At 39.4% G+C, this 26036-nt stretch overlaps 1 protein-coding gene across 1 annotated transcript; it reads right to left on the reverse strand.

Moving 5' to 3' along the window:
* Positions 1-1180: 1180 nt before the first annotated feature.
* On the reverse strand, positions 1181-26036 carry cckbrb (cholecystokinin B receptor b). The gene is made up of 5 exons (XM_085433742.1): positions 25565-26036; positions 14376-14627; positions 10647-10908; positions 5871-5998; positions 1181-2709 (listed from the first exon to the last, which is right to left on the reverse strand). Exons 1-5 carry the CDS (start codon positions 25725-25727, stop codon positions 2171-2173), a joined length of 1344 nt encoding a protein of 447 aa, XP_085289868.1. The 5' UTR covers positions 25728-26036; the 3' UTR covers positions 1181-2170.

The following is a 26036-nucleotide window of genomic DNA, read 5'->3' on the forward strand; positions in this document are numbered from 1 at the left end:
GAGAGCTGGGACCAAAGTAACAAAGGTCACCATCAGTAACACACTACAACGGCAGGGAATCAAATCCCGCAGTGCCAGACGTGTTCCGCTGCTGAAGCCAGTGCATGTCCAGGCCCATCTGAAGTTTGCCAGAGAGCACATGGATGATACAGCAGAGGATTGGGAGAATGTCATGTGGTCAGATGAAACCAAAGTAGAACTTTTTGGTATAAACTCAACTCGTCGTGTTTGGAGGAAGAAGAATACTGAGTTGCATCCCAAGAACACCATACCTACTGTGAAGCATGGGGGTGGAAACATCATGCTATGGGGCTGTTTTTCTGCCAAGGGGACAGGACGACTGATCCGTGTTAAGGACAGAATGAATGGGGCCATGTATCGTGAGATTTTGAGCCAAAACCTCCTTCCATCAGTGAGAACTTTGAAGATGAAACGAGGCTGGGTCTTCCAACATGACAATGATCCAAAACACACCGCCCGGGCAACAAAGGAGTGGCTCCGTAAGAAGCATTTGAAAGTCCTGGAGTGGCCTAGCCAGTCTCCAGACCTCAACCCCATAGAAAATCTGTGGCGGGAGTTGAAAGTCCGTGTTGCTCGGCGACAGCCCCAAAACATCACTGCTCTCGAGAAGATCTGCATGGAGGAATGGGCCAAAATACCAGCTACTGTGTGTGCAAACCTGGTAAAGACCTATAGTAAACGTTTGACCTCTGTTATTGCCAACAAAGGTTATGTTACAAAGTATTGAGTTGTATTTTTGTTGTTGACCAAATACTTATTTTCCACCCTGATTTACGAATAAATTCTCTACAAATCCTACCATGTGGATTCATGGATTTTTTTTTCACATTCTGTCTCTCACAGTTGAAGTGTACCTCTGGTGCAAATTACTGACCTCTGTCATCATTTTAGGTGGGGGAACTTGCACAATAGGTGGCTGACTAAATACTTTTTTGCCCCACTGTAGATCCATTGCACTTACTGTATGGCTGTGATTATGAAATGCTTCAAGAAGCTTGCCAAGCATCACATTAAAAGCCGCCCCTCTCCCACACCTGATCCACATGCTTACAAAGCTAAGAGATCCTCAGAAGAGGCAATTGCCATAGCAATCCACACAGCAATAAACCACCCAGAACACCGAGGGAGCTATGTGACTATAGCTCTGCATTTGATATCATAATTAGAGACATTCTAGTCAGCAAACTATAAAACTCTCTTCATGTGGAAAGGGCACAAACATTCAAGTTTCTGGAGGTCTTTATATCTGAGGACCGTAAAATGTAAGGACAGGATGCTGATGGTGGCCTACTGGGCAACAAATGAGAGGCTGGTAACATACTGCATGTCGGCGTGGTATGCAGGCTGCAGATATGAAAGTACTCCAGAGAAAATCACTGGGTGCCCCCTCTCCCGTCTGGAGGACATTGCCCATTCATGCTACCTGAGCAGAGTTGCCAACATCATCAAGGACTTCACTCACGCAGGCTTTTAGCTCAGTTTCTTCTCTCATGCAATAAAAATCAAATGAGAAAAAATAATAAAAGTGTGCCACCCATCTGGCTCCTCTGCACCCGCACTTCATTTATTAATGTACATACAGATTTGTATATTTTATACAGGTTTTTAGACCTTTATTTATCCTAGATTTTATTGTACGTCTTAGTTATAATCCTGTATTTTAGGGGTTTTTTTTACGTTGCACCACAGAGTAACATCTCAGTTTCCTTGTATATATTTACAATGACAATGAAGGCCATTCAGTTTAGAAGCAGGCACTTTGTCCACAAGGCAAATGTATTATCAGCATTAACACAGACAACCAGCAACTGACTGCAAAACATCAAACACAGTTTTAAAGTTACATAGCAAATCATGGGTTTGTTGTTATAGCTACATAATTACTATTTAGTTATAAAGACTGTCTCACATATCATGTAGCCAACCATGGAGGTATTCACACTTAAGACTGAGTTTCTTAAGATAATCGATATATAATTTTATTCACAGTCATAAATGAAGCTTCTATGCTGCTACATCACATGGCATATTTTTTCACTTCACATGAATGTCCCTATGAGCACGTGTTAAAAACAAAAAGCTGGGGGGATGTTGGGTCTCGTGTTGCCTCTGTAGCTGTCTTTTTTGAATTGTTGTGAATCCATTTCCCTCAACAGGTTCCCATAGTGCTGACAGTAGTGTAACTAAACTTGGACATGGACGCACCTGTTGCCATAGCGTCCTCCTCATTGTCCCGAAGCCCACGATGACGACGCCGATGGCAAGGCGCGATGCAACATGAGAACGTGGCGAGCAGAGCTTTGCGGAAGCGTGTGTTCATGAAGCAGTAAATAATCGGGTTGACGCAGGCGGAGGTGTAGCACAACAAATGGATAAAAGCGATGGGGGCCCCTGAGAGCGTCTGTGTGGCAGAGCTTTCATCAAAAGCCCGCCAGGTGTTGACACAGTACAGTGGCATCCAACAGACAAAGAACAGGACAACAATCACCACCAACATGCGAATGACTCGTTTTTTGGCCTCTAGCTTGGCTTCTGATGTGTTGCTGCGTGGCCTCTCTGCCTTGATCGCCCTGCCTGATGCAGCCATTGCAGACATCTCCATCGTGTGTGGCCGCTGGACTGCAGTCACATAGCAACCGTCTCCATCATCGCTGCCAGCAGACACAGTAGAGGTCAGGCCATTTACGTCTGAAATGACAAACAGGGTGAAAGAGAGAGTATTTTGGTGTTAATTAAATGCAATAAAAACAAATTCTCAGCCAAGTTCTTTAAAACCTCATCCTCTAATGTTTGAGCGGTGCTCCTGCTTTGTGATACTTTATGCCTTTTGTGCCCTTTGGGGATGGGTCTGGATTATATCAGAGGCAAATTAAAATTCAAAACACAAAGACATAAAGGACAGACACTACTTGAAGGTTTAAGTGAACTGATGCCAAACCACTGGAACAAAACAAAAATACAGAACATAATTAAAACAATAAAAATACTGGATATAGGTATTATTCCAAATGATTGCACACTCAGTAGCAATGAAAATATAGACATAAAACTGTGTATTACTTTAAGAATCCATCTGTCTGTACTTCATGTCGGGGCCTTCTTCTGGCATGCTTTAAATCATTTAACGACACCTCTGCACCTTATAATGTTTTATCCTATGAAACTAAATTGCCACGTCGTTGGAAGGAAATTACATCAACATAATGAAAAAAGCAATAAAGTCACAAACATCCTATAATGGAGTGCTGTATCCACTTGTGATGCCTTCGGCATTATTAAACTTTCAGACATTTACAGCACTTGATTAATTTTAGGGAAAAATGTTGTTTCCATTTAGAGAAGAACGAGTTTGCAAATACCTGAAATAAAAAGTGCTTGTTTACATTTTTTTAAAAATCATTTAATAACCTCAACCAAACAGTTTTTTTCTGAATACAAACCCATGGCTTTGTGTGTCCAAATGATTCCAATCACCGACTGCATTAAAACTAAAATTTGAAAATCAATTTAATTGTGAAGGAATACATTTTCTACAAGTCAGCGTTGTTAAACATAAAGGGTCTTGATATCAGAGTGATTCTGCCATCGCATTAAGAATAGTTTATTCTGGGAAATCATCTTTTATCCTGCAGCCAGCTGACTGACTCCTGTGTAAGGTTATTTTGGAGTCATTTAAAGAGCAACTTCTTGCCTTCATAGATGGAATATTAGCAAGTAATTCTTACTAGCCTATGGGGGTATTACAATTCAATAAAGCAATTTGAAAACCTTGCTTTTCCTCTATAAAGAAATAATAAAAGAGGATTCAGAATTAAAAGCCTCAAGGTACCACATACAAACAAGATCTGGTATTGTAAAGCACCTGCTGGATTATTAAACACATTTCATAGAGGCAGTTTTGCAGTCTGTGAGGTAAGATGCAATTTTTCAATCTCTTCTCCTCCCCTGTTTGTTTTTAATCCATATTGTTTTCCTCCAAAAACTCTTTTTATATTTGTACAATCTCTTTCTCTCTGAGAGCAAACAGATGGTAATGTCCATGCCTGCAGCCAATCCATCCTCTAATGGAGCATCAGCAAGGACAGTCGGTGCTGCTATCACCCCAGACACGAGTTTGTATTCCGATGAAAGGTTATGTTTCACTTAGCCTGCGCACACTATATCAATTGTAGCACTAATGAAATTCTTGTAAAAATCCTCATAATTCACACAAACCCTGTAGAAAAAAAATGTAAGGTTCGAACTTGTTTGGTATGAGCTGATAAGAATTGTGGCATTCAGTAACAGAGAGTTTCATTCAACAGTGAAATCAAAACAAGAGTAAAGTCAATTAGAGAGCACTGACTGATCTGACTCATCAAGCCTTCAACTAATCCAAAATGCTGCAGCAAGAGTCCTGACAGGGACTAGAAAGAGAGAGCATATTTCTCCTGTTTTGGCTTCCCTTCATTGGCTTCCTGTTAAATCCAGAATTGAATTCAAAATCCTGCTCCTCACATACAAGGTCTTAAATAATCAGGCCCCATCTTATCTTAATGACCTTGTAGTACCATATCACCCTATTAGAGCACTTCGCTCTTGCTCTGCAGGCCTACTTGTTGTTCCTAGAGTATTTAAAAGTAGAATGGGAGGCAGAGCCTTCAGTTTTCAGGCCCCTCTTCTGTGGAACCAGCTTCCAGTTTGGATTCGGGAGACAGACACTATCTCTACTTTCAAGATTAGGCTTAAAACTTTCCTTTTTGCTAAAGCATATAGTTAGGGCTGGACCAGGTGATCCTGAATCCTCCCTTAGTTATGCTGCAATAGACTTAGGCTGCCGGGGGATTCCCATGATGCATTGAGTTTTTCCTTTCCAGTCACCTTTCTCACTCACTATGTATTAATAGACCTCTCTGCACTGAATCATATCTGTTATTAACCTCTGTCTCTCTTCCACAGCATGTCTTTTATCCTGTCTTCCTTCTCTCACCCCAACCGGTCGCAGCAGATGGCCGCCCCTCCCTGAGCCTGGTTCTGCCGGAGATTTCTTCCTGTTAAAAGGGAGTTTTTCCTTCCCACTGTCGCCAAAGTGCTTGCTCATAGGGGGTCATATGATTGTTGGGTTTTTCTCTGTATCTATGAAGCGCCTTGAGGCGACTTTTGTTGTGATTTGGCGCTATATAAATAAAATTGAATTGAATTGAATTTATATCATATAAAAAACTCAATTGAATTACTCATAAATTGTCAATGTACTAAAAAAAACATCTACTTTGTGTTTGTTTTCGGAGTCCATCGTCTATTCGACTATTTTGTGCTTTTAACTGTTTAGTGAAAATACTAAGTATACTCTCTGTATACTGGAGCTACACACACAGATGAACTGAAATACAGGACCAACAAAAGTTCTATATAAACATTTAATATGAAGACGTTTTTTACTTCCTTTAACAAATCATTTCGATGAATATTTTTGCGATTCAGTTTAAAAGTGTAAAAAGTATGAATACAAGTAAAATTATTGTTATGGCACATTGATTCACCTGTCCATGTATTGAATTACTGCTCTTTTTCTCCAAAACATAAGTGTTAATATGCGTGTCCTTTTTATATTAATGTATTTACATTTATACACATTTGCCTCATTTTATATGATAGCTATGCCGTATGTCGTGTACATGCTGTTATGACAACTGAGATTAATAAACCTTCTCTGTTTCTGATTCCGATTTAAATGTTGTAGTTTTCTCTGTTTTTTATTGTTGTTTTCTTGGAACCACATGGCTTTCTGGAACATTAATTCAAACTTACTATTTTCTTTATGTTTTCTTTTATGTTTTCTATAAGTACTGTAGTGTAAATGGCCTCACCTGAAGAATCTTTTTTATGGCCCATTTCAAACTGGATGCCTCGATAAAGTTCTCTCGAGATCAAACCGTAGGCCACGATCATCATCACGCCTGGAATGGCGAACAGTACAAGCAACAGCAGAATGTACCTAAAAGAGAGACGAGAAGTTTAAAAATCCAACCACAGTGGACAAAAAAAAACAATAACACGTGAACTCCGTGTACTGAGTTGCAGTCTGTATATATCTTATGAGTAACGCATTCATCACGTGCTTTGTATGTTTGCCTGTTGGTTTGTTGGGTCACAGCAAAGCATTGCATTTGAGCATTTTAACATCCAACAAGCTTGTTGCCTGGACCAGAAATAAAAACACAACTTGGATAAAAATGGAAACAAGTAAAGACAGTAGTTCTGGAACAAAATTCATAGCAGTTGTACATATACAGCATTATTACATGAGCGGTGTCTGCTAATGGGTCGCGCCACACTCAGGTTGAAGGCGGCTCTCAATTACACACCTGCAAATGTTACAGTGAGTGAATTTAACAAAACAGGGATGTTTTCCTGTTGGCAAAATCTGAACACTGATGGAAAAAAATCCTTCTTTCCAAGGATTTTTTTAAGTGGTCTCTTGAGGATTAGTTCTCCAGGCTTTCTGAAGGTCTTTCAGAGTTTGTCTTTGGTACTTAATGAATCTCTTTCTTTCTTCTGTTCTTTCTTTTTGTTAAGCCAGCAAATACCTACCTATGAAAAGGAATGTAACTCAAAGAATGAACGAATGTTGTGGCTACACATAACAGACCATGAGCAAAAAAAACCCCATTTTAAATTATATCTTTAGGCCTTTGTTACAAGCAGCCGTGTTGCAAAAGCATATAATTTGTTCCCATTTATTTGGTTGAATGTATGAAAAATGCCAACGTTAGCACAGTTTGACAGGCATAAATTAGAAGTTTGGCACCAACAAGGTGATTGCCAAAGATATTAGTTGAAAACTTGCGCAGTTTTGGAATGTCCCTCACAAAGCCTGGAGACTGAAGACTACTTATAGAAATGAAAAGAAAGTAAAATGTTTGTTTCTAAGCTCATTAGAATTGTGCAAACTCTGTTTTTTCCTTATGTGCTGTATTCCCATGTATGTTTGGTCATGTTTCAATCAATCACTGCAGCTATTTCTCATTTCCCCAGCAAAATATAAAGAAATCAGGCTTGAGACACACAGTATTGTGTGTCTAAATAAAATAATAATAATAATAATAATAAAAGTCTTGCAGGGAGACTGATGAGATAATGTCTCAAGTGGAGATTAGACCAATGACCTTTCCATTTTTAACAATTCCCAAGGTACTCATCTAATCAGCCATTTCATGAAGAAACACATACCACCGAGGGACGACTACACATTAATATTCCAGAGGTTTATACAAATACGTTCACCATTGTAGACACACACAGTGAGACAGGATTATAGTTTTCATTGAGACACACAGAAAAGACATAGATACGCTTTAAAATGTATAATCTTTTTATGTGGACTGGATGTTTTGAGGCCATTTGCTACATAAATTGAAAATCAAATGAAATGGGATCTAGCGCTCAGTGAAAGATTCACAAGGTGAAAACAATACCAGCTCTGCTGCTGCAGCTGCTTCGCTCTGTGGGTCAAATGTTATGATAATACATCAGAGACAGTGGGAGCAGAATTTATACCCAGAAGAGAAAATGAAATACAAACGTGACAAATCAGACACAAATACAAAAACAAAAATAATGAGCACACAAAGATAATCACATGGTCGCCTGAAATTACATCCAAAGCCTGTTTTATCATAATTCATAACAAAAACACACTGAAGCACGCTCTGTTGTCTTCACCTGTCCTAATGGTTCCACATAAACATTGAACAGACATAGTTAAAACAGGCTCCAGGTCCAAACATGGAAGTGAATGAGATATTTCAACACAGAGTGGCTTACTGAAAGGACACAGAGACACACACACCACTCATAAACACACACAGTTCATCTAAAGTTTATTACATTAAAAATCACTTTGTGATTGCAAGTGTTGTGAAAGTAAAGAAGGAAGGATGGCCCGACAGCGGGCTTGATGATGAAGTAAAAATATAGCTGGAAATGTGTGTTTATAATACGAGTAAAATGTTCAAACATATTTCCTATGAAGAAATAGGAACTTTTAATCTTCAGTCTTATAGTTGCCAAAAATATTGTTGCATGGAGTTAATTTAATGCCTGACTAAATTAAGGCTATGTAGCATGACTGAAATTTCATGGTATATTAGACCATCCTGAGTTAAAACAACTTCCACTGTGTGACTGAGTACCATATCCACTCATGGTGTCTATGTTCGTTAATCCAGGAGACATCCTTCTCTAAATTTCAGAGCATTAATGACTTTTCAGATATGTTTTGTTGTTGTTTTTCTTATATTTTTTTTATCAAATATGCATACAATAAATATATTACCTCACCATAATGTTAAAGAAATGAAAAGTATAACAAATAAAATGGTCTACATAAGAGACACTGATTTTGATCTCTTTGTAGTCTCTTCTTATTTTTCTCCCGCACTAGCTCATTAGGTAAGAATTAGAATTTGTTATAAATACAACTTAAAACAAATGTCACAGTAGTAAAAGAAGACATCAACTTCTACAATTACCCTAGCCATAGCAAATAAAATCTTGTATTAATCAGTAAATCAGAACTTTTCATAAAACACTGCAATGATGGGTCTTGGTGCTGCAGGTGTACTTGGTGTGGTATGTAATTCACTTATTACAAGGTGTTGCTTCACATAATTGATTTGGCAGAGTTTTATGTCCCTCCTGTCACAATCCCAAAGGGGATTTGTATCTCCAGCTGGAATCAAACTTGGCAAGAGAATGTGTGGATACTATGGGCACTTGATACATAGCTCATATACACACATATATACACATGGATACAAAGGCTTTATTGTTATGAGGAAAAATAAATAAGTCGCCAGCAGAAAAAAAATGTTGCAAACTGACAAAACAGAACATTTGCCAGTTTGCTGTTCTGGAGCATTCAGACGTGTGCTAACACAATGCCACAATGGACTTCCCAGCAAACCACCACCCCTAAGGTTAGACTGTAGAACAGGGGCCCCAACTCCAGGCCTCGAGGGCCGGTGTCCTGCAGGTTTTGGATCTCACCCTGGGTCTATACACCTGAATCAAATGATTAATTCATTACCAGACCTCTGGAGAACTGCAAGACATGTTGAGGAGGTAATTTAGCCATTTGAATGAGCTGTGTTGGATCAAGGACACATCTAAATACTGCAGGACACCGGCCCTCGAGGCCTGGAGTTGGGGACCCGTGCTGTAGAACAATCAAGAATATTGTGGCATGGACTTCCGGAGCAATGCCCTTTGCACAGACAAGACTAACGTGAAGATTTTTGCTACATTTGGCAAAAACCAAATGCAACATATCAGCACAAACATCTCAGTGTCATGCTGCACAGCCACGGGAACTGGGTATCTTGCGGTCATTGAATTGACCATGAACTGCTCTGTATACTAAAGTATTCTAGAATCAAATGTGAGGCCATCTGTCTGACAGCTAAAGCTTGGTTGAAATTGGGTCATGCAACATGACCGTGATCCCAAGCTCACCAGCAAATCTATAACAGCCTGTCTGGGGGGGAGAGAAGCTTTTTACGTCACATTACAGAGTTATCCGAAAGTAATATAAGTGCAGAAACGAAGTTTTTGATATTAAAACTCGTTTTTCAAGGTGTGTGCTAAGTTTTTCATAGAACTGAAGATTTGTGTGAAAAACTTTCTTTACTGAGTTTACCAAGTTGATAAGGGTTGAGGGTAAGGGGTAAGCTGCATCCACAGTGGAAGCGATTCATTCGTCATGTTTCACTTTGAAGCTTAAAGGTGGTTGCTTCCAGGTTCCTGTTGCCTAGGTAACCCCTCTAATGTATTTACGATCAGGTCATATGTCAATCAGATCTTATTCTCTCATTTGCTTACCTGGAAGTTCAGAGCACTTTATCTCAGATCTCATTCACTTTGCACTGGCATTGCATGTTACAGATTACGGGCCATTAAAGGAAATTTCTGCCAATTTTTTTTCTCATAATTTTAGAATAAGAAAACAAATTATTCCGAGAACTGTTTATTTTTTGTAATGTATCTAATAATCTGTTTTTAATTCATTGTAACTTCATTTAGTTTGAAAATGTTTAGTTGTAGTTTAGTTTTTAATAGTGCCAGTGCTAGTTTTAGTCTTTTTAATTATATTTTAGCTATTTTGTATTGCATAGTGTACATGCCTCTGTGTTAAGATTTGCAAAAATTAGTACAGGTATTTTAATAAATACAGACTCACAGTGTTGTAACACATCAATCAATGCCTAACCAGGCAAGTTGCAACGCAAACTATAATAACCCTGGTCATCGGCGTAACTTTGTGCTGAACATTGGGGGGGGGGGGGGGGGTCATGATCTCTGTCTAAATAAATAAATAAATCTGGGTAAATTCCCAGATGAGTAAACATGCAACTATTTTGCTGGTGATACCTGAAACGAGTAAAGAAAATCAACAGCCTATTTATGCAAGATTATTCATAATTTTATTGAGGGGGTTATATTGGTTGGGTCTGACTATTGGGGGGGGGGTCATAAGCCCCTAATGCCCCTGGAAATTACACTCTTGACCCTGGTGATGGGTGAAGAGTGTAATTTTGAACATAGCACTCATGATTTATGTTACCAAAGTGAACCAAGACACGCACCAGGTCTGCTCCGCAGTTGCGACAGGCCACTTGTGGCGACACCGGTGTGCTGTAGTGTTGTCACGGCGCGGAAACGACTCCAGGTGACTGATGATCGGATAGGGGATCATAATGATCAAGGCCAGCACCCACGTGGCAGCAATCACCCGATAGGCGTGCGAACGGGTCTGCCATACCCGTGACTTCAGGGGGTTACAGATGGCGCTATAGCGCTCAATTGCTATGGCAACCAGGCTAAAAGTGGAGATGCTCACGGATATGCCTGTTGGAAAACAAACAAAAAAGTAAGCAGGTAAAATACTGTGTTCTTGCTATCTTGTATCTAATGACATCTTTTATTGTACTGTATAAACCTTTATTACTGCTCAGTGCCAAAAAAGAGTTTGGACCCATAATAAAAAAATAACACAAAGCAAGTAGGCTATTATCTGCAATCATAACAAAAAGCTGCAGTCGGTGGAGACGTGTTTGCAAATGAATATAGTGTGAGGTGGAGACAGTTATCTGAATCATGTGGTGGAGGAAATCATGCTGGCCTGAGCCACAGATTTGATCTGCCATCCCTGTAGTGACAGGGCAAGACGGGAAATTACTCTTCACCTCTCTTATCCAGGTCTTCAGCAAGAATACACAATACAGACTGAGTGTGTGTGTGTGTGTGTGTGTGTGTGTGTGTGTCAGAGAGAGGGAGCAAGAGACCCTTAGGTGCACTATGGTTATATACGAAGGAAGCTTTAGAGCATCCCCCAAGGAAGCAGGAGACAATCCACCAATAGTCTCCCCTTAGGGTCCTTTTCTTCAGTGCACCTTAATGATGGCTGCCTTCATAAGCTTTACATGAGCCTTCTTTTCTCTTCAGTTCTCAAATAATTCTGGGCACAAAAGCCCTCCTGTTCTTGTTTGCTTTATTTTTTTTGACATATTTGAATATCAATAATTGCATTGGAATTTCTTATGTTGTTAACATAAAAATGTTATGTCCTCTCCTTTTCCAGGTATCTGCGTTACAGTACATTAATTAACTACTTAAATGAAATAAGCAACCATATTACACACTGAATTAAAGACTAAAGCTTACCTCCATCTCATTCCCCCTTCAAATTATTTTAAGAGGCCATTCTGTAGAAAATATATACTTAAACATTATGCTTAACTCTTTCCACTCCGTGGACAAATATGTTTCTGCTATTTGTGCAAACGCAATTTTTCAATGGTTGCCAAGGGCGGCACATTCACTCATTAAATTGTGCTTCATTTACTCTATGTAGCAACCAATTTGGTGGAGACACAGTTGAGAATTCAGGGTCAGTAGCCCCAGTCTAATCTTGATATTTCATCATCACATTTTATCTTTAAAGATGTAAAATTGCGCGTTTGTGCTCCAGGTTTTTGTTTTTTTTCAGTCTGGGTTTATGAAGACTTGTTTTTTGAATTTTTAAAGAAGCTCTCAAGTGTCTCTTGTCTGTAGAAAGCTCTAGCCTCACAGCTGTTGAGCTGTTTATGAAGTGAGGGATGGTGCATAGGTGGGAATGTCAAAAAAAGGCTTCAGACTGAGCGGGTTAGGGGCACGTCATCCTTGTTACAAACAAGTGAGAATACGTGCCACTTGTATAAGCTGAAGGTCAAAAGGTGAGAGATCCTAACCCTCTGTCTGCTATTGCTCCCCATTGTTTTCACAGATTTTATTAAGGTTAAGTGAAGTACAGGATTAGAAAGCAACAGGAACACTATAGTCAGTGCATCTGAATGGTGTCTTCATTTAGTATGAAACCACCAGCTGCCACTGATGATTGTTTCATTTTCTAATATCCATCCATCCATTCGCTTCCACTTATCCTTTTCAGGGTCGCGGGGGGCGCTGGAGCCTATCCCAGCTGTCATAGGGCGAGAGGCGGGGTACACCCTGGACAGGTCGCCAGTCTGTCGCAGGGCCAACACACAGGGACAGACAACCATTCGCACTCACATTCACACCATTCACACAATGGCAATTTGGATTTTCCAATTAACCTATCCCCTCAAGCTGCATGTCTTTGGACGGTGGGAGGAAGCCGGAGTACCCGGAGGGAACCCATGCAAACACGGGGAGAACATGCAAACTCCACACAGAAAGACCGGCCTGATGTTGGAATTGAACTCGGGACCTTCTTGCTGTGCGGCAACAGTGCTAACCACCGTGCCACCATTTTCTAATAATCCAAGTTAATTGTTTTCCAGGTAAAATTGACTTAGCTTTGCAGTCAAACTCGAAATGTAATTGCTTAGATTTAAAATAGCAAATGATGCCAAATCAGCTTGCATCAGACAAAAAGATTTTTGCTTTTGAAAAATGATACATAATCAATGATTACATGATACATGATTATAGATTTTCTTTTGTTTAAGCCATTATTTTTGCCTTTGCGTTAAACTTTTTAAATACAGTTAATTTGTTTGTTTTTGTTTTTTCTATTTCTGGTTGCAAAGTATTCCAAATCTGTGGGCCCTTAACTGTAAATGATGACTGACCCAATATCCTTTACAGATAACTCGATCACCATTAACAACTCCCCTCAGAGCCCAACTAATTTACCAAAAGCCAGAAAAGTAATTCCGTAGTGAACTGAAAAATGTATCTCTTTATAATCTGCAGACAAATGTCTGATGAGGAAAGAATTAAGAAAAGTGTCTAGGCAAGCATAAATGTTGCCTATAGTAAATGCCATAATTGGAGAAAATGATGTTCTTTTATTCATCCTCATCCTTTAGCCGCCCCTCCTTGAGCCTGGTTCTGCTCCAGTATTCTTCCTGTTAAAAGGGAGTTTTTCCTTCCCACTGTCATCATTCTTGGGGGTTTTCCTTTTCATTTTTCATTATTATAAGGTCTTTACCTTACATTATTAAATGCCTTGAGGTGACTGTATTGTGATTTGGTGCCATAAACATAGATTTGAATTGAACTAAAATGTAATATTTACACACTGCTTGCTAACAAATGACAGCATCTTTAGCTTTGTAATTATCTGTAACCTACTGTCGCTGATTTAGATTTCATACATTATTAATATATATATTGTGTATTCATTTATATAATTCATATATCATTAATACTGATTTTAAATGTTGTTCTTGTAAATATGAGATGGAAAGTGACTCCCATTAGTCTGGAGTGAACTCTAAATTTGCAGATATTTGCAGAAATTTGGAGCAAAGTTACTGAAAGTTGCTTCACATTCTTTAGTTTCATGGCATTAAAATGGCTTTTGATGATTTGCTATCCTCACCACAAGCTTGAACTTTAACACTGTTCACAGAAAAGCCCATACAGGCTCCCTGAAGAAATTCCCATTGGTAGAGATACTTTTAACCTCCATCAGAAGGTGTCTGACCTCTCATCTTATTGCAAACCACCGATGTGCGACTGTGCTGCTTAAAATTCAACTGAATCAGATTTATACAGCACTTCATAGCAGTTCTTCTGTATCAGCTAAAAAGATTATCACCAACATTGTACCAAGGACATTTGTACGTACATTATCGTTCTGTAAAACACAGCTATATTTACAATGTATGTCTATATATGTCTTTACCATAGGGAAACCTAAAATTTATGGTACAGATAGATTAAAATGAAATAAATTGTATCTCTCCAATAAGCTTAGCTAAGAAAATTTAAGAAACTAAAATGTTCCTAAAATGTAAAAAGGTAGCTTCCAAATATCTGAAATCACTACACCCCCTTTCTCTCACCCATGAGGTAGGTGACTATCTTGCACATGGCAGCTCCAAAGATAAAGTCCTTAAGGATGCTGGGGATGAGGTTGAAGGGCATGCAGAAGATGGCCATCATCAGGTCACTGACGGCAAGAGACAGCAAGAAGGTGTTGGTCACGGTGCGCATGCGCTTGTTGACCGTTAGAACAACAATGATCAGCAGGTTTCCGAATACACTCAGGAAGAAGATCAGCGAATAGAGCAGGATCCGAAGTGTGTGGTCTTCATCTGGTAACAAAAAGAAGAAGAACACAGGGAATATTAGCGTGCTAAAGTGTTAGTCTGTTTTCATTCAGTGGTGTACTCTTCACTTTTTAGCTTCATAAAGCTGTCTAATTCTCGCTGTGTTTATTAAGTTGTAAAAGTCAATGAGTGAGCAGGGTCTTATCTGCTAGGATTTGTCTCTTAAAGGTGGAACGTCTGATTGTGCAGCCAACAGCAGTACAACTGGGAGTTGTTACTGTTAAAATATTATTATTATATTGTAATGCTTTGCACAGTTTTTATTACCTTTAAACTGCGCTGGTTTGTTTGTAAAATGTTAGATGCTATTAAGTGACAATATGCCATGGCCACAATGAAGGACATTACAGTGTCGGTGACTGTGTCCAAACTGTTATGGTGTGAAAAGTGTCCTGACAGTTCAATTTATCCCCAGCTGAAAATTTGCAGAGTGGCACTGCTCTGTTTCCTGTCTATAAACACTGTGTTGGCCAAAAATTGTTGTGGTCCAAGAGCATCAGCAACAACAGAGGGGACCTTGTTTTTACATCCAGTAGTGGTCTCTTAAAAATCGTAAAATATTGATCATATCATTGATCACAAAATATAAGAGACACTATTCGTCAGCATCTCTTGTATTTTGTTTTGAGATTTACTTTGTGTCTGTTTATTGCCTTGGTTATGTTCTTCTGTTTTCTGTTCCCCTCTTGTTCACATTTTCCCAATTTGCCCTCAGCGTATAGCTCCTGTTCTACCTTTGTCAGTGTGCCTGATTGGCCTCATTTGTGTGCTTCCTGTTGTTCCTAGAGTTTGTGAATTTTGCTCATTTTGTTTTGTGGACTGTGGACTCTGACCTAATCAAAGGTTAGGTTTTGTTTAGCTTGTCTTCCCTAGTTTCTTTTGGCCCACTTTTGGCATAACCGTAAAAATTATTGCAATGAAACAAAAAGTTACATGGATTTAACCTTAAGTTTTAATCAATAGAAGACAATTGTGTATCTACAGAGTGATGGTGATGATAATACAGAAGAGGATTAGGGCCACTGGGGGAAAAAAAAGTGGGTACGTCTTTTTTTTTCTTCTTTTTCTGAATTCTGAGAAAAAGTCAGAATGGTGCAACTGCATAAAAATTATAGAAAGTTATGCTAGGAAAAAGGACTAGAGTTGGATGCACCTTCTTATTAGTTTAAATATTTAAACTTTGCTGTAAAAATTCACTTCATGCTGCCTCATGAAAAATCCTGTGAGCTGGATCCTCCCATAAGGTAGTGGACTCTCTCCTGATACCACTGGCAAGATAAATGACCCTTTTTAAGTCGAGAGGAGCTGACTGTGTTAACCTTGGCTTTTAGAGAGACAGAGAAAAAGGGAAGAGCTTAGAAAAGAGAAAGTGAAATCATAAGCTCTGAAGATGTTATTGTAATTTGATTACAGCTGCCGGTTGTCCTGACGGCTGTATGGGGCAAATATCTGTGGAGTCAGAGGTGTAACACAACTTTTATATTGGAACCTCTTTTTTTTTAATCCACGATTTTGATGATGATATTGTGGCGGGGTGTGGTTAGCGGTGCCACTGCAGAAGAGGAGTGGCGCAGTGGGTTCAAGGCGTGGTGGTAGGGGAGGCTGGAATCCTAACAAGGAACTTAAACCATGTTTTAAATCTCGATTGTGTTTATTTGAATGGGACTTGATTTGTATTCCCAAAAGAGGGATTTAGATCCCACGAAATGACAGGTCCCTACAAAATAAATAATGCAAATACAAAAAACTACAAAGAGTCATAACAGATAACACACGCTAGGTTTTTCCAGGTCTCTCACCTACTATAGGCAGGTTTAAACATTCCCAAAGTGGATTTTTAAAATACGTTCACTGATTCATTACTTCCTGTAACAGCTGCATCCCAAATAGCCAACAAATCTCTTCCCCTCTTTATCTGGAGAACATCTGGATAGCACTAAAACCCATGTTATAAAACCCATGATACGAGGCAAGTTCATACACCTTAAAATGATGTCATCCTTTTAAATGATAAACCCTGACAGGCAGATAGTTACATTTTTTTTTCAAGTTAGCAGGTAAAAGTCAGTATGAAATAATACTTACAGGATTACAACGACACTAAAACTATCGAGCGCATCCTTTCAAATTATTTTTGTAAATTGAATAGCAGTCTCCAGGCTGCAGGAGCTCAGCAACAACCTCTGAAAAATATTCAATTTATGTGTGAAACAGTTAATATCATTTGCTTTTCATTCCTTCAGTGCCATTTCAACCAAGTTCCTCTAACAAATTTAGAAGGTTTTTTTTATTTTCCTATCCTAAAGTTACAGTCTCAATCTTGCATAAAAATACTGTTAAATGTAAAAGATTACCTAAAGCCTCTCTGTGCCCTCAGCCATTGGCAGCTTCACTGGATCATATCCTGTAAAGTCCATGTTAACGGCATTCTCTCTTATCTTCACCTCGCCTCCCTTCTTAGACACAACACTCTTTTAAACAGGTTAGCTACTGTGTCTGTATCCTGGGGATTGGAGGTACCCATGTGTGCTGAATCTTGAGGACACAAATCACATCGCACACATAAGCCCGGACTTCACTGACACAGTTGTGGAGGCATGTGCAGTCAAACACACTCAAGCCTTTAATCCCCTGAAAATATACCACCGCAGTTCCTCAAAGGCACCGGTAAATTAGATTAACTAAAGTCTGCAAATATATATCAAGAGTGTCTGTGTCCTTGAAATCACCAAATTTATTGATATCCCTTTCTGTCTTCTTCTTTTTTTGTGTTTTAATTTGTTTTTAATTATTCTTTTTTTCACTCATTGCAGTGCCCTTTTTTAGTGAGGCTATGGTCATTGTGTTTTTAATTTAAATCTACTTGACTTTTAAATGTTTCAGTTTCAGAAGTCTTTTGCTGCTTTAATACTCCATTGATTCTTTCCCCCTCTGCTCTCAGTTAAAGTAGAAAGCTTTTACTGTTTAAAAAAATGTAAAAAATTAAAAAATCAGCATCCAGACACACGACAATGTGGCTCCCACCTAATTTGCCAAAGTGCATGAGAAAAAAAAGGTAGCCTAGTGCTTGTGTTTTGAGCACTGAGTGTTTTATTTAAGAATCAGGAGCTAATGCCAGCATCGATTAACATTTCCGTTGCTTTAAGGACATTCCTTAAGGATCACATCAGTGACTTCCAATATAAAAAGTAGGATTAACAACACAACATAAAAAAAACACCCAGAACCACATTTATTTGAAGTAATCCCAAACCTAACTCTTATTGACTTTTAGTAATCCACCTGGGATGTAAACATGTGTATTGTGCACAGCTGGCTGGGATAATCCGAGCTCCACTTATCTGCCTGCTTAACAGAAGGCGACGTAATGTTCAGGTTGTGCTGCAAAATCTGAACATGGATACCCAAGAGCGGACATGAAGTTAAAGAGGTACATTATTGGAATTGCTTCGGTGCTCCTAATGCATATGAGCATATTTATAGTTCATGGATAAAAATAGAATCATGTCTTACCAAATTGATTTGGTGCTCTTGAAACCACCCATTCACTCAAATGTTCTTGTATCACTTAGCTTGGTCAGCAAAAAGACAGTATGCCAGTGAGTCATATGGTCTCTCTCTCTCTGTCTCTCCCTTTCACACACACACACACACACACACACACACACACACACACACACGCACGCACGCACGCACACACACACACACACACACACACATCTAATGACATGTGCCTCCACCATCTGTCTCACAAACTCCTCCTATGCAAATAAAAAGCATTAAGCTCTAATATGGTTGGTGTGCTAATAACAGACATGCAAACTGCAGCCACTGAAATTGTTACATTTGCATTGAGGGCGCAAAAGCAGAATGGAAATACGGAGACACATGATTGGCAAGAAAGAGGAAGCAACACTCTTCTTCATTACTGTCTATCTCTCTTTCACCCTCTCTTGCTTAATGAAATATGTTACACTGGCTTCTGCCTAATCAAAGCCAATTAGCTTTCCTGTGTGCTCGCTGATAACTCCCTGAGCACATTTACCAGTTCCTTCAGGACAGTCTTCGCAATAGCTGCTACTTGGCTCATCAGTGTAGAATGGAGGCATTCTTAATATTTTACCTTTCTCTCACACGGGCCAAAACATGTCTGCAAAGGGAGCACCCTAATACTGCAGTCTTCTGTTTCACAGCGTCGCTGGGCTGATTAGTGCCGCAAAATGAAAATGCGGTACTCAATGAGTCTGTTTAAATGCTAAAATTAATATTATTGTTACTTGAACTTCTGATAATAACTTATTTTTAAGGTTGTGAACATATTGCAAAACAGACTCATATATAGCCCAAAGGGTTGACTCTGTTCATCTGGTCGTAGCGTTTTCAGTGGGAGAAACGTTTCGTCACTCATCCAAGTGACTTCTTCAGTCTCAGCTGACTGCAGGTTTCCTCAATTTTATAAACAGTGCATTTGCACAATGACTGAAACTAGCACCACTGAAGGAACGATGGGCTGGGAGGTCAGTTCCTGATCTCACATCAACTGATGATGATCAATTCTGTGACCATCATCATTAATGATCAGGGAACTGACCTCCCAGCCCATCGTTCCTTCAGTGGTGCTATGTTATGCTGAACCAAAGCTACTTATTTGCCATTTATTTATTTGGCAATGATTACTATGTAAGGGAAAGTAAATGACAAAAAAATATAAGCATTGTTGAGCTTTTGTAAAACAAAAGAAAAATCACATAATGAACTCCTCAAGTCAGTAAACCTTCCCTGTAGAGGTGCTATAGGTATATTATACTTGGCCAGATGTGATTTATGACTGTAATAAAAAAAAAGGGGGGGGGGGGGGGGGGTGGAACGATGATTCAGAATTTGATGACTAGTGCTTACTTCAACAACAGGCTGTACGGTCTGTGCATTTTTCATACAGTGAAATCTTCGCTTGTGAAAATGGGCCCACATCTTGATTTAACACATCTACTCTATAGGGTTATTGATGTTGGTAAAATATCTTAAATAAGGGTAAGAAACAAAATAGTAGTTGATAAGATAAGGTGAAACTGTTTTTGCACAGACTTTTGAAAAACAATTTTTTAACCTACTGTATTGTAGTTGAGAGGGAGCAGGGTAACCCCCAAAGCACATTTTATTCATTCTTTTCCTTCTGGTTACTTTTGCCTTCTTTCTCATCGCTGTTTCTTTCAGAAAACAGATCCAAAATGAAACTAACATCTTAATGTAATTTTATACTAGAATTAGTAATTACTACAAATTAGTAATTTCTAAAGAATTGGTGCTTAAGAAAGATTAAAGCACTAAAGCTTTAATGTTGCAATTTACATCTACAGTTATGTGTCCACTGTCTTTTCGGATACACAGTGCTTCCTCATTCATTACTTTATTGCACTTATCACTTATTTGTCAATCAAATTTTGACTTTAGACAAGAATTTAAAAGTGCATTGTTTAAATGATGATTTACCCAGAACTGTTTGGCCCTGTGTGAAAAAGTAATTGCCTTCTAAACTTGATAACTTGTGCCACTCTTGGGAGAAAGTGCAATAACTGGCACTGAGTCTTTCACGACAATGTGGAGGAATTTTTGCTCATTTTATTTCCCCCGAATTGTTTTAATTCAGTCACACGAGATTTTCTGGTAGAGAGTAAAATTCCTGGTTACATCAATCATGGCAAGCTTTCCTGTTGTTCTGGGTTCTTTTGTGATCTCCTGGATGAGTCATCAATATAGTTTTGGAGTAGTTTGTTAGAAAACTCCTGGGAAGGTTCACTACTGTTCCATGTTTTCTCCATTTGTGGACAATGTCTCTCACTGTGTTTGACTGGAGTTTCAAAGCCTTAGAAATGGCCCTGTAATCCTTTCCACACAGATAGATGTCAACAGTTTTTTTTCTTAGCTGTTCTTGAGTTTCTCGTGATCATGGAATAATATGCTGCTTTTTATTGGTCGCTTTTTTTTTTTTAGTTTAGATACACTAGCTGCTCCATAACATTAAGTTAGCAATCATGACCAAGACATCTGCTATACCCTTAAAAATAAGGCAGGAATTTCTAGTTTACTTCATACCCGCCAGGTAAGTATGAACAGCTTTTTCCCGTAATACATGAATTCATGCATTAAAAACTGCATTTGTTTGACCATCTAAATCTAAGTGTGAAAAATATGCAAACAAAAAAGAGAAAGAAATCAGGAAGGGGCAAATACTTCTTCACACTATAAAATGTCATCACTTCACCACTGTATACTGAGCTTTGAGCCAAGCTAACATTACCATGCCATTACGCTATATTGTAGAGAAAGGCAAAATATAGGGTGATTGGGGGTGGAATTTTTTTTCTTAGAATGATTGTTTTCTTTTTTCCCTTGGGAGATTTGAGAAAACAATTTTATAAAATGAGAAATGACAACTTAGACCTCAGGAAGTTACATATTAGTCTGAATGTTTGTAATTACCAGCATATTTGAATTCTGGCCTGAAAATCTGGCCTGAAAATTTGCGTCTGGTTTTCTTGTTATACAGCAGAATGGGCCAGATAGGGGACAAAAAAATCAAATCAGACACATACAGACAGACACAAACATAACACAGAGGCCAGAGCTGCCAGTGAGGCAGAGAAATATCATGTAATGGTTAATGTTGCAGGAAATTACTCTATAGATAGGAAGTTATTACTGAAACCAACACTGACCATTTGGCAAGGCTTTGTTTGTACCCAGCTAAACCAAAAGTCTTTTCAGTTTAAAGAGCCAAATGACAGAAGGGAAGCCTGTAGCACATCCACGTCTGGCCACTGACGCTGACACACAGTCTGCTCTCTGTTTACAGACTGCAGGAAAAATCACTTTGTTTTAACTGCTGGGGGTTTTCTACTTGCAATTATCCGAAAGAGGCCAGATATGCTGCTTTAGATCATGTGTCATTTATTTCTTGTTCGGCTCCATTGCCAGCACATGTTGTTTCACTATGTAATAGAGAGATACGTCTCTGAATTTGGGCAGATCACACAGAGATGCAAGATGTGGGTCGTATTGGACACCATTGATTGTTACGCTTTTTTTTCATGCAGAACAAATTTGCAAATAATGTGCGACAGCATATCTAACATGTCATTAATAACAACTTACCAGCCATTAAAGTGCTGTTTAAACACTGCAGAGCAGATGCTAACAAATCATCTGTAACAATTCAACTGACAAGTAAAGTAAGCCTGTTATTTAATATGTTCAATTATGAACAAAAGTATAAGAGTTTGTATTTCATTAATGAATATTAAAGGTTTCGTATGTTTCTTGCAACCAGTAGCTACACAGGATATTATAGATAATTTACTAACCCTGCATTTCACCAGTCTCTTAAACATATGCAACACCCATCGTTTTAAATCCCAGTATACCCTCGTGTCGCTGCGCCTGTGAGAGGAAAGCTGGCTCGTCTCCTGTTAGACCTAGGTATTGGTAAATGTCACAGCTAGTGGCTAATCCAGCAGGGTAAATGCCACCTAAGCCTTGTCACTAAGTCAACACCCCCCCCAACCCACCCCCACCCCCCAACCGAACAGTTGATCGCGGCAACGAGCAAACCCATTTACTGCTGACTGACAGACTACAGCATGCAATCCACAGAGTCTCCCATCACAGCGGTCAGCATGCAGAACATTAGGTTTGCTGCTTGTCGCACAGCGCAGGCATGTATTAAACACCTCAGCTCTCACAGGCAGAGTGAGAAGCGAGGGTGTGAGCGACAGTAGATGGAGCGCTGAGAGAAGTGGTGGGAGAAAAAGAAGAAATGAAAGGGAAAATGGTTACATTTTTGTACATTTTACTTTGGGGTTTTTTTGTTTACTAGACACCTGTTGTTTTGCATAAACTGCTTTCTGAAAACAGATTTGAAATGGTGGTTTGCTCCTGGCACTGACAACAGACCCCTCTTTCATTATTTTTCATCATCCCCTCCAGAAATTGCCTCCTGCTGCTCGAGTGACAAATTATGCGCCAGATTTCCAGTATCCTAGATAAAGTATAAGGATTTTTATTGATTCTATTAATGAAAACCAAGCAACGTGTGACAAGCTTCCTGTGAAGCCACAGTAACTGAAGTCTACAGCGATGATGTAAATCCATGTGCCTTGAAGCCCTTAGAGAATACGTAGGTGTCTTTTTTTTTTTCTTTTTTTTTTACCTTTTTTTTCTCGCTTTTTGTTTTGTTCTTTTTCTTTTTCAAACCTGAAACAACACCTGCACTGTGTTGAGTGTGAAACCATTTTGAAAGGTGTCTGCAGTCGAGCAACATGTTTCCACCTGGAGCTTGCAGAGGTTTGGCCTTACTTTGACATGCACTCGCTCCCACTTTGTGCCTCGCTCAGGGGTGAATGCCAGTATCCATGGTGAAATGCTCACAAAGCAGCGGATGTACATAGACATTTTGCAGAGCAACCCTTTTTTTGTTACCAGGTTATTCCAACAATTTTGTGTCATATTTCTGTCTTCAGAAAATGTGCATTAAATTCTCAAATTTAATACTTACAGCACTTTCCCTTTGTGTTTTCCATTTTTATGGCAACTTTCATTCACAACTTACTGTAAATCATGCAGTATCATAGCTTGGCTTTTAGTGTACCCTCTCCTCTTATACACATATCAAATGATTTATACAAAAAAACACTCTTTGGCAAACAGGCGGAGCCTGGACTGGAGATATCTCACTGATCAAAATAAATGTCATCCATTGAGGAAGGATAAATTTACTAAATCCCTGCAGACTACATGTGGTCCACGGCACGCTCCTTGAGGTCACCAATCTGCATAAAACATACGTAACTCTTTCAAAGTCTGACAGTGATGCAACTCAATCTGCCTGATAAACACAGAAGGGCAGAAAGAGGAGATGAGAAGAATGATTGACAGAGGTGGAGAAGCAATCAATTTGGGAGTGATGGAGTGAGAAATGACGGTGACAGCAGCTGCACTGGGTCCGACACTTTAATTTGATCTATTTATATGATCATCTGAGATCAGTATGAAGTGCAGTTATGAGATACAGTGAGAATATTAACCAGAGAGAAAGAACGGCCTGATTTGAAGGAGTGATTGACATGTTGTGGGGGAAAGAAAATATCTTAGTTTGCTGCATATAATATATGAAACACATCTGCTGCCAGGCTCGGGAGACACAAGCCACCTTACATTGATCTGTACTTGTTAGATGTGCCCTCAGTGGGCTTGTAATTTGAAGTGTTCTAATTCAGCCTCAGTTTGAAATTACTTACCACTGGGAGGTGTAAAAGATCGTGTGTAATTATGGGAATGATTGAGGGAGAGGCAAATCAATCATCATCGCCTACAATGCACTACAGTTTTAAGTCTTATAAAAGGGGTACAGGTATCTGTCATTTATATAAAAGTATACTGACACTATGCTGCTCACAAACACACACACAAACACACACACACACACACACAAGCGTAGGCACATGTGGCAAAACCACCTCATCCAAACACAGAAACACTGACAAATTCTGAGGAGTGAAGATTGATAATGTCTGTGAAGGTTCTCAGTCATCCAGGTCATCGTAGTCTAAGGAGCTTGGAAAGAAAAGCGTCTGGACTTCTTTGAGTTGCTTGAAGACATTTCACCTCTCATCCGAGAAGCTTCTTCAGTTCTAAGGTCAAATGGCGGAGAGTCCCAGATTTAAACCAAGTGGGAGTTTCCCCCCAAAGAGGGACAAAGGATGATCCTCTACCTAATCACATGAGCCAAAGTGTGAAAGCGGGTGTGGGTCCCAATCAGCCAGAGTTTCGGGTGAGCTCATTGTGAAACCTGGCTCCACCCTATCATGTGATTTCCTGAGGTCAAATGGCCCAGGATGTGAGTGATTAACAAATTATCACAGACAGAAGCAGAGCAAATCAGGATGAAAGTGTCAGCCACCCTCTCCAGTTCCAAAGTCCCTCCATCTAATCTCACATTACAAGAAAAGAAGGCCGTCGCTTCCCTGAGCAAAGACCACAACATCACTATATTACCAGCTGATAAGGGAAGGTGCACTGTCCTAAACACAACGGATTACCACACAAAGATCACTACTCTCCTCAGTGACAACAATACCTACGAAGACCCCACAATGTAATGTAGCAGCTGGAAACAGGACACAGGAAATTGCAAGTGTACAGTGATGATGCACTCAAATGTCCTTTTTTTCCCTCCAAAATTTATAGATTTACATGGGGGGTGGGGGAAGTCTATGCATAACAGGTGCTCTGTTCTCATCACAATTTGGATAAAGTGCATTAAAATGCTTTAGGACTGGGATGACCGTGAGGAACAGCCCTGTGACTTTTTTTTTTTATGAATAAATCCCGTGTGGCCAGGGTTAGATGTGCCTCTCTGTCTGTGTGCATCCTCTTTGATCTGTAATTCACTGCTGCTCTGTACACTTTTTTGCTTAAAATAAATAGAACCTAAAAAACCAGCCTTACTGTAAAAAAAAGAGCATTAACGCACCTCCATATACTTCCAATAAACTGCTAAGTCCTAAAGACTGAAATGGTATCAGACAGAAAGTTTGTCACCTCCAGGTAAAATGTTAAGCACAGAATGCTTTTACCTTAAGTTGTTAAAAGCACAGATTGTATCTGTTGCACAGATTGTATCTGTTGTAGTTTTAAGGACTTGAAAAACAAAAACAATCCGTTTTAGTTTCTCTGAAATCAGAGCTCATCAGTCCCATCACATCCCAATGAAGTCAATACTACAAATTAAACTTAAGTTGGACATTGCATACAGTCTGCGGACGTATGCAATGCTTCAGTGCAGATAATAGCGCGTTAAAATTAAATAAAGAGACATTATGGTGGCACATTTCATTAAAAGATGAGCTATGTGTGTGCGCGCTCACCTCTCTGCCTCGCACGCTGAGGTATGAGGAGTGTGGACGCGTTGCCGCAGGCGATGTTTGTTGCCTCCAAGCTCCCGTTACCCGCTCCGTTCTTCAGCGCGTCGACCTGCGCTAAAACGCACTCTGGGTTGATGGATGTCTCATTTCTCACGTAGTCAGCCATGATTCTGATTTAATTTTCGCAGCGTAAGTTGATGCCGTATAATATTAGGAAAAAATTCAAAGGAATTCGAACCTTTAAAGTGTCAGATAACACTACTCTGCATCCACTGTCCATCACACTGACTGAATGAGGTATAAGTTGTCTTTTTCCCAATTTGCAAAAGAAAATAAAAACGTAAAAACAAAAAAACTAGATTAATGTCCTTTCTTTTATTTATTTTTTACTCCTTCTCGGTTACTGTAGATGTGTCTCAGTGAGCGTCGCGCGTTAATCGAGGGCTGGTGCGCACCAGGAGAGGTGAGCGCGGTG

Source organism: Copadichromis virginalis, linkage group LG16, assembly GCF_057382275.1.
Source record: "Copadichromis virginalis isolate Kocher_CV1m ecotype Utaka linkage group LG16, C_Virginalis_male_GT1.1, whole genome shotgun sequence".
NCBI lineage: Eukaryota > Metazoa > Chordata > Actinopteri > Cichliformes > Cichlidae > Copadichromis > Copadichromis virginalis.

Coding starts and splice junctions, on each gene's coding strand:
- cckbrb (XM_085433742.1), bottom strand. CDS start 25,727: ATGGCTGACTACGTGAGAAATGAGACATCCATCAACCCAGAGTGCGTT. Junction 14,628..25,564: donor TCAGCGTGCGAGGCAGAGAG/GTGAGCGCGCAC, acceptor TTTTGTTACCAG/ATGAAGACCACACACTTCGG. Junction 5,999..10,646: donor GCAACTGCGGAGCAGACCTG/GTGCGTGTCTTG, acceptor TCTCTCTTTTAG/GTACATTCTGCTGTTGCTTG.